Source organism: Hemiscyllium ocellatum, chromosome 10 (assembly GCF_020745735.1).
Source record: "Hemiscyllium ocellatum isolate sHemOce1 chromosome 10, sHemOce1.pat.X.cur, whole genome shotgun sequence".
Taxonomy (NCBI): domain Eukaryota; kingdom Metazoa; phylum Chordata; class Chondrichthyes; order Orectolobiformes; family Hemiscylliidae; genus Hemiscyllium; species Hemiscyllium ocellatum.
In genome coordinates, this window is record NC_083410.1 from 72,498,234 (window position 1) to 72,516,928 (window position 18,695).

The window sequence follows — 18,695 nt, forward strand, 5'->3', positions numbered from 1 at the left end:
CAGTAGATAAAGTGTTGAGTTGGAATAAGCACAGCAGGTCAAGCAGCATCAGAGGAATAGGGGAGTCAATGTTTCAGATCAAAACCTTTCATCAGTCCTGATGAAAGGTTCCAACTTGAAACATTGACTCCCCACTCCTCTGATAGTGTTGACCTGCTTTGCTTTTTCCAGCTCCACACTTTATCCACTGTGTATCTTCCATATTGTCAACTCACCTTGTTAATAAATGTTAATCCACTGTAGTTCTTTGATAGTACTGGCAAAAATAGTCAATATATTTATCAACAAGTATAGTACTGATGTTTCATCAAGTAATATTTGAGTACTATGTGATATTTTACAGAAACGTCGCATGGCACAACAGCAGGAAGTGTTAAAGAAGGAAAAGGACACTTCAGATAAGATTGCAGCCCGTGCATTTGCCCAAACATATTTAGCTGACCTAATTCCTACAGTTTTCAGTACTCTTCGGGATAATGGTTACTTCTATGACCCTGTGGAGAGAGGTTTGCCTTTAGTATATGTTATAGTCACACTAATCTTTGCAAAGAAATGTTGCTTAAAATTATTCTTCTAACAAATAGATTCAGTTTGGGAATTATTAATCTCTTTACTTTGTTACTCCTTTTGCATCTTCCCTTTCTGTGAGTGCCCTCCCTTATTCTGTTTCTACTGTTTCTCCTTCCCTCATACTGAAACTGGCCCTGCCTTTATTTCACTGTCACCGAAATGCTCTGCTGTTCCACATCCCATCCCCATCATAAAAACAAAATCTCATTTTCTATCAAGTATTGTACTATGTTTCTCATCAGGGTGATGTGTTCACTGCTTCCATCTTCTGCCTATGTAATGAGTACCTCTAATCATTGGTAATGATAACTATTTAAAATTATTTTCCCTTTATTTTAAGCTGGTGTAGGCCATTTGGCCCCTCAACCTTGCTCCAGCATTTAGTAAGATCACAGCTGATCTGACATTCCTCCTCATTGACATTCCTCGACTTTCCCTCCCCTTTCCTTGCAACCCTTAATTCCCCTGATCAATCAAGAATCTATCCACTTTGGTCTTGAATCTACACAAGTCTGCGCACACATTTCTCTGTGGCAAGAAGTTCCAAAAATGCTCAACTGTCTGAAAGAAGAAATTTCTCCTCATCTCAGTCAGCACTCAAGAAGTGGTCTCACGAGCACCTTGTACAGTTGCAGTATGGGTGGCCAACTTTCATTCTCCAACCCTCTTAAGATAAAGGCCACCATAATATTAGTATTCCTAATTGCCTGCTTTGTGTTTTGTGCACAAATGCCCCCAGCTTCCTTTTGTTTTGCAGTTTTCTGCAGTATTTTTCTCCATTTTAAAATACTCTGTTCTATGTTTTCCCTTCCAAAATGAATACCTTCACATTTTCCCACATTATATTCCCAACTGCATACTTTTCGTCCACTTACTTAACCTATTAATATCTCTGTCAGCTGTCTGTTTCCTTCTTACAACCTGTCTTATTTGGCTACAGAACATTGACTTCCTTCTCCAAATCATATATATATATATATATATAATATATATTGTTGTTCGAGCACTGACCACTGTCGAATCGGGGTCAACAATCTAAAGAAGAACCCCTGATCCCTACTATCTATTTCCTGCCTATTAGCCAATTCTTTATGCATGCCATTATACAACCTCCAACTCCATGAGTTCTTATTTTATGACTTAATCTCTTGTGAGGTATCTTGTCAATCGCCTTCTGAAGTCCAAATACAATACATCTATTGGTTCCCCTCTATCCATTCTGGTTGAGACTTCTCCATAAAATGCTAATAAATTATTCAGACATAATTTCCCTTATACACTTAATTAGATTATGATTTTCCACATGTTCTGCTTTTACTACCTTAATAATTGATTCCAGTACTTTCCCAGCACTTGATGTTTGGCCACTCGGCTTATGTTTACCTACTTTTTGCCTCCCTTCCGAATGAATAGAGGTGTCACATTGGTACTTTTCCAACCTCTGGTACTTCTCTGGAATCCAAGGACCTTTGGAAAAGAGAAGGCTGAGGGGTGATGTTATTGAGGTATACAAAATTGTGAGGGGTAGAAGATAGAACCTGTTTCCTTTGGCAGACAATTCAAAAACCAGTAGTCACAGACTCGAGCTAAATGGCAGAAGGATTGGAGGGGATATGAAGAAAAACATTTTCATGCAACAGCTGTCTAGAATTTGCTGCCTGAGTTGCTGGTGGAGGCAGAGACCTTAAACTCTTTTTCAAAAAGTACTAGGACCTGCAGCTTGATCAGCAGGGCTATAGGCTGTGTGCAGGAAGATGGGATTAGAAAGGGCATCTAGATGTCTTTGAATCAGAGTAAAGAGATGTACAGCACGGAAACAGACCCTTCAGTCTAACTCGTCCATGCCGACCAGATATCCTAATCGTATCTAGTCCCATTTTGCCAGCACTTGGCCCTTATCCCTCTAAACCCTTCCTATTCATATAACCATGCAGATACCTCTTAAATGTTATAATTGTGTCAACCTCCATCACTTCCTCTGACAGCCCATTCCATACCCACACCACCCTCTGCATGGAAAAGTTGTCCTTTAGGTCTCTTTTAAATTTTTCCCCTCTCATTTTAAACCTATGATCTCTAGTTCTGGATTCCCCCACCCCAAGGAAAAGATCTTGTCTATTTATCCTATCCCTCATGATTTTATAAACCTCTATAAGGTCACCCCTCCGCCTCCAAAGCCCCAGGGAAAACATCCTATTCAACCTCTCCCTGTAGGTCAAATCCTCCAGCCCTAACAACATCTTTAAATTTTTACTGAACCCTTTCAAATTTCACAACATCTGTCCTATAGGAAGAGACCAGAATTGCACACACTATTCTCAAAATGGCCTAATCAATGTCCTGTACAGACACAACGTGACCTCCCAACTCCCCTACTCAGTGCTCTGACCAATAAAGGAAAGCATACAAATGCTGCCATCACTATCCTATCTACCTGTGACTCCACTTTCAAAGACCTATGCACCTGCATTCCCAGGTCTCTTTGTTCAGCACACTCCCCAGGACCTTATCAATAAGTGTATAAGACCTGCTCAGTTTTGCTTTTCCAAAATGCAGCACCTCCCATCTGCTACTCCTCAGCCCCTTGATCTCAAGAACTCTGAGGTAACCTTCTTTGATGTCCACTTCACCTCCAATGTTGGTGTCATCTGCAAACTTACTAACCATACCTCCGATGTTCCCACCCAAACCATTTATGTAAATGACAAAAGGTAGTGGACCCAGCATCGATTCTTGTGGCACACCACCGGTCGTAGGCCTCCAGTATATGCAACCCTCCAAACACCACCCTCTGTCTTCTACCTTCAAGCCAGTTCTCTATCCAAATGGCTATTTCTCCCTGTATTCCATGAGATCTAACCTTGTTAACTGGTCTGCCATGAGGAACCTTGTCGAACACCTTACTGAAGTCTATGTAAATCACATCCACTGTTCTGCCCTCATCAATCCTCTTTGTTACTACTTCAAAAAACTCAATCAAGTTCATGAGACATGATTTCCCACACAAAACCATGTTGACTATTCCTAATTAGTCCTTGACTTTCTAAATGCATGTAAATCCTTTCCCTCAGAATTCCCTCCAACAACTTGCCCACCATCAATATCAGGCTCACCAGTCAATGGTTCCCTGGCTTTTCCTTAACACCTTTCTTAAATAGTGGCACCACATTAGCCAGCCTGCAGTCTTCTGGCACCTCACCTGTGACTATCGATGAGACAAGTGTTTCAGCAAGAGGTGCATAGCAATCACTTCTCTAGCTTCCCTCAGAGTTCTAGGTCCTGATCAGGTCCTCGAAATTTATCCACTTTGATGTGCTTTAAGACATCCAGCACCATCTCCTCTGTCATATGGATTTTTTAAAAGATGTCACCATCTATTTCCCCACATTCTGTATCTTCCCAGCATGGACAAGATGGGCTGAACCTCCCCCTTCTGTGCTGTGTTAATTCTATTGTTCTAGCTCTGTAGCTGCTTCTTTTAGGATCCTTCGATGTAAGCCTTCAGTGGCAGAGGACTGATCTACCTTTTGGCTCCATTAGTTTGTCAAATACTACTTCTCTAGTAATGGTAATTGTACTTAAATCCTCTCTGCTTTCATCCAAATTAATTGGAAGTTCCAAGTGTAATGATTGTAACAAGGTTAGTCAGCTGGACTCAGAATATGAGTTGCCTAATTGGGGCTGTTAAAGTGCTCCAATCAGAGGGGCCTTGCTAACAGCCCATTCCATACCTGCACCACCCTCTGCATGGAAAAGGTGCCCCTTAGACTCCCAGAAAATAGGGCATCTCAGAGAAACTGCCATTCTGAGAGCTGACTGAATGAGGCAGTACTAAAGTCAAGGATAGTCCATGTGTAACTAAAGGATGATTTAGTGACAGGATACTGGCTCCTGTGGAGTTATTTCATTGATGATCAGAGTAAAGACTGAAGAAGCCTGCTTGCAACAGTCATCTTTGAGTTGGGGTAAGCATTTCTTACATCATGCTTTTGTTTGGGAAACTCGCCGTCAAGGACTGAGCCCAGTATGTGAAAAGGATGTGTTATTTTTTCTGGGCAAATGATATTGTGGCACACAAAAAGCAATGAGCAATTCTCCTGACGATCCGTGGAGTTGCAGTTTTACTGTTACTAGGAGCCTGACTTTCCCTAAGGTATAAGATACTAAAACCTTTCAAGAGTTGACAAACATAGTTAAGGAATATTACAGTCCCAAGCCACCTCTAATTCTGAAACGCTATGGGCAACTTGAGAACATGGGGAATCTGAATCAGAATTTTTGACTCTGTTAAGATGACTGATAGCCTGTGACCGGTTTAACCCTAAAGGAGATATTGAGAGAGTATTTGGTATGTGGGATTAATGACGTGACTATGCAAAAACACCAACTATGTGAAGCCCAGCTGGACTTCAGACGGATGCTACAACTCACTTTATCACTGGAAAATGCTGTAAATTCAGAATATGGGTTGCAGGCTATTCTGATGGAAGTGGACACCTTTGCTGATATGACTGAGCTTAAGACAATTGCACAGCCTCACTCCTGTTCAGAAGGACTCTATGTTGACCCACAGAAAAACCCCAAAACAAAGCCAAGCTTCAGCCAAACGGTTAAATTTTTTTTTCAGGATCTGGGCCAGCAAGCCATTGTAGTTGCTGCTGGCATGTGGACTCTAGACAGCTAAAGAGTCCTACAAAACCTAAATTGAATAAGGAGAGTTCATTTCCTGGAAACTCCACCTACAGCTGACTTGTAATGATTGAATTGCTGAACAACATCCAAATTAGAACCAATCAAAATAAATTCTGGCTAAATGGTCATCTGATTTTAATGGAGGATGATACCGGTGTGGCCATATCAGTGGTCGCAGAACCAGTTTTTAAACAAAATTCACTCTGGACTTTAACCCTTAAATTTGCAAAAGACCTTGCTTAGACTAAGATCCTAAACCAGGAAACCTTTACAGATTAATGGTACAACTTCAGTTCCAGTTTCTTACGAGAAGCAGCTGATGCAGTTTCCAGTAAATGAAGTAAAAAGCTTGGACTCAAGCTTGAATTTGGTTGAGGAAGATTCACCTTGGTTGACTTTCAATTTTCAATTAGAAAACTGGGTGGCACTGCTGCCTCACAGCATCAGAGACCTGGGTACAATTCCCACCTCAGGCGAGTTACTGTGTGGAGTTTGCACATTCCCCGGTGTCTGCATGGGTTTCCTCTGGGTGCTCCGGTTTCCTCCCACAATCTAAAAATGTGCAGGTTAGGTGAATTGGCCATGCTAAATTGCCCATAGTGTTAGGTATAGGGGAATGGTTCTGGGTGGGTTGCGCTTCGACGGGTCAGTATGGACTTGTTGGGCCGAAGGGCCTGTTTCCACACTGTAAGTAATCTAATCTAATCTAATCTAATCTAATCTAAAATGACTGCCTGAGTAAAGTCCAAATTAAATCCCTGGAATTCTTCCAGGAAGGTCTAGGGATTATTAGAGGCGCGAAGGTCACCTTTCATGTTGATCAAGAGGCAAGACCTGCCTAGTGCCACTTGCCTTATGAGCAAAAGTAGAATCAGAAATCAGAAGGCTGGAAAGTAAAGGAATCATCAAACCAATCCAATTTGTGGAATGGGCAGCACTGGTCATACGAAGTTTGGAGTCCGACAGGCCAGTTTGCCTTTGTGGGGATTTTAAACCAAATGCTAAGCTGCTTTTCTCAGCAGGAGTCTCACAAATCCTCCCTCAGAGGATTTTGTACACAAAGCTGGACATAAGCCACACTTACTTGCAATTGTGTTTAGACAAGGATCCCCAGATGTATCTTACAATTAATACTCAAAAGAGCTTGTTCAAATTTATGAGACTGCCATTTGGTTTAGCTTTAGCCTGTTCAATTACACCCATTGGAAGATAAAGTGAGGGCGATCAAAGGTGCCCCAGCTCACAACTGTCTGGGAGCTTAAACCTGGTCTCCATCCTGACACCTATGATTCAAGTCCTAAACGAAAGGGTCAGCCCTGGTAATGGCCTCATAGACAGGCCCTAGCTTTCAGTTAAGTAAAGAAACAGGTATCATCCTCTTAGGTTTTGCCAAAACCTATGATTCCAAGAAAGATCTAGTATTACTATGTGATGTCTCCTCGTCTGGTATCGGGGTGACATTAGTTTATAGATGGACCAATGGAGAGGAAAACCCAATAGAGTATGCATCCAAGACTTTGGATAACGCAGAGCATAAATATGCCTAGATAGAGATAGAAGGATTGGCAATCTTATTTGAAGTGAGGAAGTTCCACCAATACCTTTATGGATGAAAATTTGTGATAATCACTGACCACAATTCCTTACTGATTTGCTTGGAGGGGACAACGTAGTGCCATTTATAAGTTTTGGGCCCCATTCAGTGGTGGACTCTAATGCTAAATGCTTATACTTACAAGCTAGAACACCATCCCGGAGGCAGAGTTGCAAATGCATTGAGCCGCCTGCCATTAGCAGATACACAACCTGTCATGGTATTTATTTTCTGGACACACTCCCAGTCACAGCTGATAGTATCAGACTTTGGAAACAGAAATACTCAGTCCTTTCAAAACTGCAAGAACTGGTGGGAATAGCCCGATAAACCTTGGACTTCATTGCACATTGACTATGCAGATCCTTTCATGGGTTCAATGTTCTTAGTCATTGCAGATGCCCGGTCAATGTGGTTAGATGTTCATAGGGTCCGTTCAACAAACATTGGGACAATGATAGAAAAATTGCACCTTCCGGAAGTTTGAAGTCATAGATAATGGGACATTATTTACCAGCAGGAAATTTGGGTATTTCCTAAAGTCAAATGGGATTCAAAATACAACAACACCTCTATATACCCAACATCCAATGGCCTGGCAGAAAGAGCAATCCAAAATTTGAAGACTGACTTAAAGAAATAGCCTACAACCTTGCTAAATACCAAGCTGTCACGGTTCCTATTTGATTATAGGACCACCACATATGCAGCTGCAAGGATAGCATGGGCAGAATAGCTAATGGCTAGAAGACTACACACCAGTTTAAAGCTGATCTTCCTGGACTTGGGACAGGAGGGTAAAATGGCATCAGGAACGCCAGTGCCAAACACAAGACTCTGCCAAGTGAGAGAGACAGTTTGATACAAGGGCCCAAGTTTGGTGGAAGAATCACCAATGTGATCCTGCAGGAGTAGGAGTCATAGTCAACACCAGTCAGGACCAGTGATGTATAAAGTTCAGGTCAGGGCAATGGACCTGAATAAGTACATGGGCCATATGAAAGGCACAAATTCACAAACCATGTGGGAGCAAAATATGCCCTACCTCTCAGACAGTCTGAAAGGCTACCAGATCTGTGGTTCACCCTCTCCATCAAGCATTGATGATTCCTCAGAACCGGAGACCAACAAGATGGATGTAGCCACCTCGGCACCTTTGCAGCTGGAAGATGAGAGTAAAATTCTACCGAGGCACTTCTGATGCAAAAGGCAAGCTCCTGTGCGTTCCTCACTACCCATATTGGAAATCTAGTCAGACGAATCTGACCCTGTCCTAAAACACCCTGAGGGGTCCAAGATAAAGGACCAGCCTGTGTCCTCAAACTCTGACAGGGAGGGATGTATTGATTGTAATGAGGGTCAGCCAGCTGGACGTTATAGAATGAGTTCCCTGATTTGGGCTGACAGATAAAAAGGGGAGTGTCAGAGATACTGAGGCAGTACTCAAGTTAAGGACTGTTCATGTGTAAATGAAGGGTGACTAGGTGACAGGATACTGGTCTCTGAAGAGTTATTTCAGAAGTATCTTCCACAATAAAGACTGCTGCAGAATATCTGTTTAACTCCTCTGTTTCTTGTTCCTCATAATTACTGCTCAGATTACTTTTCTGAGGGGACTATGTTCACTTTGCATTTGAGGAGCCGGAGAATCAACGTTTCGGAAAAAAGCCCTTCATCGATTCTCCTGCTCCTCAGATGCTGCCTGACCAGCTGCGCTTTTCCATCACCACACTCTCTACTCTAATCTCCAGCATCTGCAGTCCTCACATTCATCTATGTTCACTTTGACCTCTTTCTTTTTATATTCCTTGCTAGTTTGCCCTTGTAATTTATTTTCTCTGCCTTTATTATCTTTTTAGTTCTCCTTTTGGACTCTATATTTATCCCAGTCTTTGGGGCTACTGCTGATTCTTGCCTCCTTTTATATGCCATTCTTTCAATTTAATTTGCTCCTTAATTCCTTTGGTTAGCCATGGTTGGTGTATAACTCTCTTAGAATCTTTCTCCATTACTGGTGTATATTTTTGCTGAGAATCATGTGCTACCTCTTCAAATAATGAAGGGCTTATGCCCGAAATGTCAATTCTTCTGCTCCTCGGATGCTGCCTGACCTGCTGTGCTTTTCCAGCAACACACTCTCAACTACCTCTTCAAATGTTTGCTTGCTTACTGTCTTTCCTGCCAATCTATCTGCCCAGTCCACAGTAGCTTGCTTTATGCCAATTTCATTATAATTCCCTTTTTATTTAAGTTAAACACATTTGTTTCAGATAAAATTTCTCTCACACAAACTAAATATTAAATTCTAGCATATGTGATCACTATTCCTAGGGGGATCTTTTACTCTGAGGTCATTTACTAAACCTGCCTCATTACCACACCCAGGGTAGCCTGTTTCCTGGTTGGCTCATGAATATTGCACCATGATACTATCCCTACTACGCTGTTTGTTATTGTAGCTATTCTTCCAAATTGATTTATCCAATCAGTATGAAGATTGAAGTCACCTGTAGTCATTGCTCTATTCTTTTTTGCTACCCTTTCCTACAGTGAGGCTACTGTTTTGAGGGCGGGGTGTTGTCTATGCACTACTCCTACCAGTGATTTCTTTCTCTTGCTGTTATTTACTTCCACCAAAGTGGACTGTACGTCTCACAACTGTCCTTATTTCATCTTTTCTTAACAAAGCTACCCCACCACCTTTTTTTTTATCCTCCTGCCATTCTGAAAGAAATATCCCTGAATGTTAAGTTCCCAGTGCCTCTGTAATGGCTAAGAAACCAGACCCATTTACCTCAGTTTGCATCGTCAATTTATCAAATTTCTGAATGTATAATGCATGAAGATACAAAGCTTTTAGGCTTGCCTTTTTGCCATTTTTAATCATCCTAACTTTTCTTTTGAGCCTATTTGCCTCCCATTCTTGTCTACCATTTCTACCATTTTTGCATTTGGTTCTTCCTTTTTATAACTCTCCTCGTTTCTCCTTTCTTTGTCATCCTGCTTAGGTTCCCATGTCCATACTTTAGTTTAAAGCAGTTTAAACCTACCCAATCATATTAGCAAATACTTTCCCTCAGACATCAGTTCAGGTCCTGCAAAGATAGAATGTGTTCAATTTCGACTGATCCCTGTCCTAGGAATTTGAAATCCTCCCACTTGCACCATCTTTCAAACTCCATATTCAACGATGCATCTTTTTATTTCTACATTGACTAGCATATTGTACCGGTTCATCCTGCAATCACTGTCTTGAGGTCCTACTTTTCAACTTTGTTCCTAACTCCCGATATTCAGCTTTTAGAACCTCATCCCTTTAACCTATAAACTATGCTTAATTGATATGTACCACAATCACTAGCTGTTCACCCACCCCCTCCAGAATGTCCTGTTACCACTGAGATATCCTTGACCCGAGCATCAGAGAAATAATGTGGAGTTTCATTTGCTGCCAGAGAAATACCTATTTATTCTAATATTCCCGCATTTTATCTCCTCCTCTCCCATGAAGTTGAGCTAACTCTGGTGTGACAAGTTTAGCTGTACATGTCTGCCCTAAGAAGCCATTCCACTGCCACTCTACCACCCCACCCCCAATCATTCTTATCCAGAGTGGTATATCTGTTTTTCAGGGAAATAGCCACAAGGGGTTTCTGCACTGCCTACCTCGTCCTTTTACTCTGCTTGGTGATCACCCATTCCCTTTATGTCTATGGTTTCTTAGCCTGTGGTGTGACCGCTTCTCTATATGTGCTAACCACTATACTCTCAGCTTCACTGCTGTGGCTCCATCGCCAAAACCCAGGCTTCAAGGATCTGCAGCTGGAGACACTTCTGCACATGTGCTGGCCTCATGAACTGGAAACATGCACAGATTTCCACATAGAGTCGGAGGAGAAAGTAAACAGGAGAGCTTTGAGCTGTCCTGCCATGACTTATCCCTTTGGAATAAACCTTTTAAAGGGCCAATAAGACTAAGAGGAATAACAGATATAAGGAGGTTACTGAACACTGGTTATTATATTTGTTTTAATACAAGGAGTATGACAGATCAGGCAGATGTATTAATCCAACTCTAAATTCATGTCTTTATGATTTTGTAGCTATTACAGAAACCTGGTTTAATGTTCTAGGATTTGATGTTTCAGGCATGATAAAGAAGTGGGGGGGGTTGCATAACTGATTATGGAAAGCACTTTGGAGGGCTTATCAAACAAGGTCATGTGGATAGAGTTTAGGACTAGGATGGATGTAATTATGGTGGAATTATATTGCAAGCCTCCCAACAGCCAGAGAAACACAAATGTGTACAGATTATGAAAAAATATACAAATAGCAGGGTTATGGTAGGTGATTTTAACTTCGCAATACTGTCAAGGGTTTAGATGGGTAGTTTGCTAGGCATGTCCAGGATCATTTTTTGAAATGCAGAAGGAATCCAATTTGGGGAAGGTGCCATACTGGACCTGGTGTTGGGAAATGAACCAGGTCAAGTGATCAAAATTTCAGTGGGGTCACATTTTGAGAACAGTGACCATAATACTATAAATTTATAAGTTACTTATGGATAAGGATAAGAATGAAAGTACTAAACTGGGGGGAAAGGCTAACTACCACAGTATCAGACAGGGACCGGTGAATGTAGATGATGGCAGCTGTTTGACAGTAAATCTACGTCTGGCACGTGTGAATCTTTTAAAGGCCAGTTGATTTAAATTCAGGTCAAACATGTTCCTGTGAAAATCAAGATTGGATGGCAAGATTAGAGTACCTTGGGTGACAATAGAGCTTAGTCAAGAGAAAGGAAGCATACGCTTGGTTTAGGAAACTGAAGACAGAGAGCCTGCAAAACATACAAAGATAGCAGGAAAGATCTCAAACAAGGAATTAGGACTGAATGAGGCTATGAAAATGTCTTTAGTAAACATGATTACTTATGTAGACAGGCCAACAAGAGGTGAGGCCATACTGGATTTGGTTCTGGGTAACGAACCAGGCCAGGTGTTGGAATTGGAGGTAGGTGAGCACTTTGGGGACAGTGACCACAATTCGGTGACTTTTACTTTAGTGATGGAGAGGGATAAGTGTGCACTACAGGGCAGGAGTTATAGCTGGGGGCAGGGAAATTATGATGCGGTGAGGCATGACTTAGGATGTGTGGCTTGGAAAAGTAGGCTTCAAGGGAAGGGTGCAATTGTTATGTGGAGCTTATTCGAGGAGCAACTATTGAGTGTCCTTGATCAGTATGTACCTGTCAGGCAGGGAGGAAAGGGTCGTGTGAGGGAGCCGTGGTTTAATAAGGAATTGGAATCCCTTGTTAAAGGGAAGAGGGCGGCCTATGTAAAGATGAGGTGTGAAGGTTCAATTGGGGTGATTGAGAGTTATAAGGTAGCCAGGAAGGATCAAAAGAGAGAGCTAAGAGCAGCAAGGAGGGGACATGAAAAGTCCTTGGTTGGTTGGGTTTTCCCTAATCCTAAGGCTTTCTATAGGTATGTCAGGAATAAAAGGATGACTAGGGTAGGTATCGGTCCAGTCAAGGATAGTAGTGGGAAGTTGCGTGTGGAGGCTGAAGAAATTGGGGAGACACTGAATGAATACTTTTTGTCAGTATTCACTCAGGAACAGGACATTGTTGCCGATGTGAATATTGAGTCACAATTAATTAGAATGGATGGCTTTGAGGTATGTAGGGAAGAAGTGTTGAAAATTCTGGAAAGGGTGAAAATAGGTAAGTCCCCTGGGCCTGATGGCATTTATTCTAGGATTCTCTGGGAAGCAAGGGAGGAGATTGCAGAGCCATTGGCCTTGATTTTTATGTCGTCATTGTCTACAGGAATAGTGCCAGAAGACTGGAAGATAGCAAATGTGATTCCCTTGTTCAAGAAGGGGAGTAGGGATAACCCTAGTAACTATAGGCTGATGAGTCTTACCTCTGTTGTGGGCAAAGTCTTAGAGAGAATTGTAAGGGATGGGATTTATGAACATCTGGATAGGAATAATGTGATGAAGGATAGCCAGCATGGTTTTGTGAAGGGCAGGTCGTGCCTCACAAACCTTATTGAATTCTTTGAGAAGGTCACTAAGGAGGTGGACGAGGGTAAAGCGGTAGATGTGGTGTATATGGATTTTAGTAAGGCGTTTGATAAGGTTCCCCATGGTAGGCTACTGTAAAAAATACGGAGGTATGGCATTGAGGGGGAGTTGGAGGTTTGGATTAGGAATTGGCTGGCTGGAAGAAGACAGAGGGTAGTAGTTGATGATAAAGGTTCATCTTGGAGTGCAGTTACCAGCGGTGTTCCACAAGGATCTGTTTTGGGACCATTACTGTTTGTCATTTTTATAAATGACCTGAAGGAGGGGCTAGAAGGTTGGGTGAGCAAGTTTGCGGATGATACGAAAGTCAGTGGAGTTGTTGACAGTGAGGAAGGATGTGGCAGGTTACAGCGGGATATAGATAAGTTGCAGAGCTGGGCAGAAAGGTGGCAAATGGAGTTCAATGTAGCTAAGTGTGAAGTGATTCACTTTGGTAAGAGTAACAAGAAGATGGAGTACTGGGCTAGTGGTCGGATACTTGGTAGTGTGGATGAGCAGAGGGATATTGGTGTCCATGTACACAGATCTCTGAAAGTCACCACCCAGGTAAATAGTGCTGTGAAGAAGGCATATGGCGTACTGGCTTTTATTGGTGGAGGAATTGAGTTCCGGAGTCCTGAGGTAATGTTGCAGTTGTATAAGACTCTGGTGTGGCCGCATCTGGAGTATTGCGTGCAGTTTTGGTCACCATCCTATAGGAAGGATGTGGAGGCACTGGAACGGGTGCAGAGGAGGTTTACCAGGATATTGCCTGGTATGGTAGGAAGATCATATGAGGAAAGGCTGAGGCACTTGGGGCTGTTTTCATTGGAGAAAAGGAGGTTTAGGGGTGACTTGATAGAGGTGTACAAGATGATTAGGGGTTTAGATAGGGTTGACCATGAGAAACTCTTTCCACGTATGGAGTCAGCTATTACGAGCGGGCATGGCTTTAAATTAAGGGGTGGTAGGTATAGGACTGATGTTAGGGGTAGATTCTTTACTCAGCGAGTCGTGAGTTCATGGAATGCCCTGCCAGTAACAGTGGTGGACTCTCCCTCTTTATGGGCATTTAAACGGGCATTGGATAGGCATATGGAGGAAAGTGGGCTAGTGTAGGTTAGGTGGGCTTGGATCGGCACAACATCGAGGGCCGAAGGGCCTGTACTGCGCTGTATGTTTCTATGTTCTATGATTAAGGAAAATTCCAAGGTGTTTCATATTTGAGCAAGAGCATAACAAGGGAAAGTGTAAATAAACTCCAGGTCAAAGGAGGGAATTTATGCGTGGAGCTGGAGGAAGTGGGTGAGGTCCTTTAGGATAACTTCGCATTGGTATTCACAAAGGACAAGGACATGGTGGATGGTGAGTCTTTTGTTGTTACGTAATAATACAGGCAAAAAACAAACGACTATTGGAGTTCAAGGTGTGTGATTGGAAAGTGTGAGCCCACTTTTGAAATACTGTATTCAATTTTGGTGTCCCTGTTATAGGAAGGATGTTGTGAAACTTGAAAGGGTTCAGAAAAGATTTACAAAGACGTTGCCAGGGTTGGAAGATTTGAGCTATAGCGAGAGGCGGAAGAGGCTAGGGCTGTTTTTCCTGGAGGCTGAGGGGTGACCTTACGAAGGTTTATAAAATTATGAGGGGCATTAATAGGTCAATAGCTAAGATCTTTTCCCCAGGGTAGAGGAGTCCGAAATGAGAGGACATAGGTTTTAGTGAGAGGGAAAAGATTTAAAAGGGACTTAATGGGCAACTTTTTCATGCAAAGAGTCATAGAGATGTAGAGTTTGGAAATAGACCCTTTAGTCTAACTCATCCATGCTGGTCAAATATCCCAACCCAATCTAGTCCCACCTGCCAGCACCCAGCCCATATCCCTCCAAACCCTTCCTATTCATATACCCATTCAGATGCCTTTTAAATATTGCAATTGTACCAGCTTCCACCACTTCCTCTGGCAGCTCATTCCATACACGTATCACCTTCTATGTGAAAATGTTTACCAAGATGCTCCGAATGCCAGTTCTGAAGAAGGATTACTGGACCAAAAACATTAGTTCTGCTTTTTCTCCACAGATGCTACGAGACCTGCAGAGTTTTGTCAGCAATTCCTGTGTTTGTCACCAGAATGTTGTCTGGTTTGGTGGGTATTAGCTATGAGGATAAGTTGGATAAATTTGGTTTGTTTCAATTGAACTTTCAAGAATGAGGGGTGACATGTCAAGGATGTTTTCCCAGGGTAGAAATGTCAGTTACTGGAGGCATAGGTTTAAGGTAAAATGGAAAAATTTAAAGGAAATTATAGACCAGTTAGTCTGACCTCCGTGGTGGGAAAGATGCTGGAATCTATTATAAAGGATGAGATTACGGCACATCTGGATAGCAGTAACAGGATAGGACAGTCAGCATGGATTTATGAAGGGGAAATCGTGCTTGACTAATCTTGAATTTTTTGAGGATGTCACTCTGAAGATGGGTGACTGAGATCCAGTGGATGTAGTGTACCTGGACTTTCAGAAAGCTTTTGATGAAGTTCCACATAGGAGGTTAGTGAGTAAAATTTGGGCGCATGGTATTGGGGGCGATGTACTAGATTGGATTGAAAATTGGTTGGCTAATACGAAACAAAGGGTAGTGATAAACAGCTCCATTTCGAATGGCAGGCAGTGACCAGTGAAGTACCGCAGGGATCCGTGCTGGGACCACAGCTTTTTACAATATACGTTAATGACATAGAAGATGGTATCAGCACTAACATTAGCAAATTTGCTGATGATACAAAGCTGGGTGGCAGGGTGAAATGTGATGAGGATGTTAGGAGATTACAGGGTGACTTGGACAAGTTAGGTGAGTGGACAGATGCATGGCAGATGCAGTTTAATGTGGATAAATGTACGGTTATCCACTTTGATGGCAAGAACAGGAAGGCAGATTACTACCTCAAGGGAATTAACTTCGGTAAAGGGGCAGTACAGAGCGATCTGGGTGTTCTTGTACACCAGTCAATGAAGGCAAACATGCAGGTACAGCAGGTAGTGAAGAAGGCAAATAGCATGCTGGCCTTCATAACAAGAGGGATAGAATGTAGAAGCAAAGAGGTGCTTCTGCAGCTGTACAGGGCCCTGGTGAGACCACACCTGGAGTACTGTGTGCAGTTCTGGTCTCCAAATTTGAGGAAAGACATTCTGGCTATTGAGGGAGTGCAGCGTAGGTTCACAAGGTCAATTCCTGGAATGGAGTGATTACCTTACACTGAACGACTGAAGCGACTGGGCTTGTATACCCTTGACTTTAGAAGACTGAGAGGGGATCTGATTTGAGACATATAAGATTATGAAAGGATTGGACACTGGCAGCAGGAAACATGTTTCCGCTGATGGGTAAGTGCCGAACCAGAGGACACAGCTTAAAAATACGGGGAAGACCATTTAGGACAGAGATGAGAAGAAACTTCTTCACCCAGAGAGTGGTGGCTGTGTGGAATGCTCTGCCACAGAGGGCAGTGGAGGCCCAGTCTCTGGATTTGTTTATGAAAGAGTTGGATAGAGCTCTCAAAGATAGTGGAATCAAGGGTTATGAAGATAAGGCAGGAAGCAGATACTGATTAGGAATGATCAGCCATGATCATATTGAATGGCGGTGCAGGCTCGAAGGGCTGTATGACCTACTCCTGCACCTATTGTCTATTGAGTTATAGAGTCATAGCGATGTACAGCACAGAAGCAGACTTTTCAGTCCAACTTGTCCATGCCGACCATATATCCCAACCCAATCTAGTCCCACCTGCCGGCACCTGGCCCATTTCTCTCCAAACTCTTCCTATTCATATACCCATCCAGAAGCTCTTAATCAGATATCAATTATTTTAGGGGCCGTTCTTCCTTTGACCTTGTTAAAACAAAATATAGCCCTTTTAAACCATAAAGAACAAAATAAAAACTTTGCAAAGTATAAACCATAACAGGGGTACAAATACTCACCTTCTGTACTGACCCAGTCCTCAGCTTCCACTTGGCACTGTGTTACTTTGAACCCTGATGTCAGCTCTGCCTCTGGATTTAGTGAAGGTAAGTTGTGCTGCTCCTTTGAAAATTGTCCTGCTGCTTTGCTCAGTTGCTCCTTGCCAGATTTGCTTTCACTCTGTCAGATCTCCAGCACTCCTGGGTTCAATGTTGTCCTCTTCTCCCTAAATCCCTTCCCTGACTCCTATTCTTGGTCACTCCCTCCACCTGGCGTTAAAGCATCCATAGTCTATGAGATGAGAGAATATCTAATCCCCTTTTATTATTGGCCTCCCTGACTCAACCCCACTTCTTTATATGCCTAATCCTGTGGAAGTGAAATCCTTCCCCAGGCACTTCCAACTGCACAAATCCAACTGTTTAAACTTTGGCCATTGGTGAGGATAAGTTCAACTATGGTTTTTCTCGTTCTTTCTCGAACCTTTATCATACCATCTAAAGCAACTCCTCACATGTTGAAGCAGTTCACATGTAAATACAGCAACATCTGGACAATATCCAGGTTTTCTCTGAAAAGTGGCAAGTAACATTTGCAACGCACAAATGTCAGAGGATGACCATCTCCACCTAGAGAGAATCTAACCATAATCCTTTGACACTTACTGGCATTATCATCATTGAACCCACCAGTATCAACATGCTGCGGGTTACCATTGATCAGGAACTCAACTGGACTAGCCATAGATCAAGTCAGGGAACTATAGACCAGTGAGCCTGACCTCTGTGGTGGGCAAGTTGTTGGAGGGAATCCTGAGGGACAGGATGTACATGTATTTGGAAAGGCAAGAACTGATTCGGGATAGTCAACAAGGCTTTGTGCATGGGAAATCATGTCTCACAAACTTGATTGAGTTTTTTGATGAGGGCAAAGTAGTGGATGTGATCTATATCGACTTCAGTAAGGCGTTCGACAAGGTTCCCCATGGGAGACTGATTAGCAAGGTTAGATCTCATGGAATACAGGGAGAACTAGCCATTTGGATACAGAACTGGCTCAAAGGTAGAAGACAGAGGGTGGTGGTGGAGGGTTGTTTTTCAGATTGGAGGCCTGTGACCAGTGGAGTGCCACAAGGATCGGTGCTGGGTCCTCCTACCTTTTGTCATTTACATAAATGATTTGGATGCGAGCATAAGAGGTACAGTTAGTAAGTTTGCAGATGACACCAAAATTGGAGGTGTAGTGGACAGCGAAGAGGGTTACCTCAGATTACAACAGGATCTTGACCAGATGGGCCAATAGGCTGAGAAGTGGCAGATGGAGTTTAATTCCGATAAATGCGAGGTGCTGCATTTGGGGAAAGCAAATCTTAGCAGGACTTATGCACTTAATGGTAAGATCCAAGAGAGTGTTGCTGAACAAAGAGACCTTGGAGTGCAGGTTCTTGAAAGTGGAGTTCCTTGAGAGTGGAGTCACAGGTAGATAGGATAATGAAGAAGGCGTTTGGTATGCTTTCCTTTATTGGTCAGAGTATTGAGTACAGGAGTTGGGAGGTCATGTTGCGGCTATACAGGACATTGGTTAGGCCACTGTTGGAATATTGCTTGCAATTCTGGTCTTCCCCTTCCTGTCGGAAAGATGTTGTGAAACTTGAAAGGGTTCAGAAAAGATTTACAAGGATGTTGCCAGGGTTGGAGGATCTGAGCTACAGGGAGAGGCTGAACAGGCTGGGGCTGTTTTCCCTGGAGCGTCAGAGGCTGAGGTGTGACCTTAGAGGTATACAAAACTATCAGGGGCATGG

At 42.7% G+C, this 18,695-nt stretch overlaps 1 protein-coding gene across 1 annotated transcript in view; it reads left to right on the forward strand.

Annotated features, from left to right (window-relative positions):
• Positions 1 to 18,695, forward strand: part of rsph3 (radial spoke head 3) — a 93,560-nt gene that overhangs the window by 49,785 nt on the left and 25,080 nt on the right. Inside the window, exon 6 of the mRNA XM_060830983.1 lies at positions 344 to 506. Within this exon, the coding sequence (XP_060686966.1) occupies positions 344 to 506 (163 nt within the window). The remainder of the gene's footprint in view (positions 1 to 343; positions 507 to 18,695) is intronic.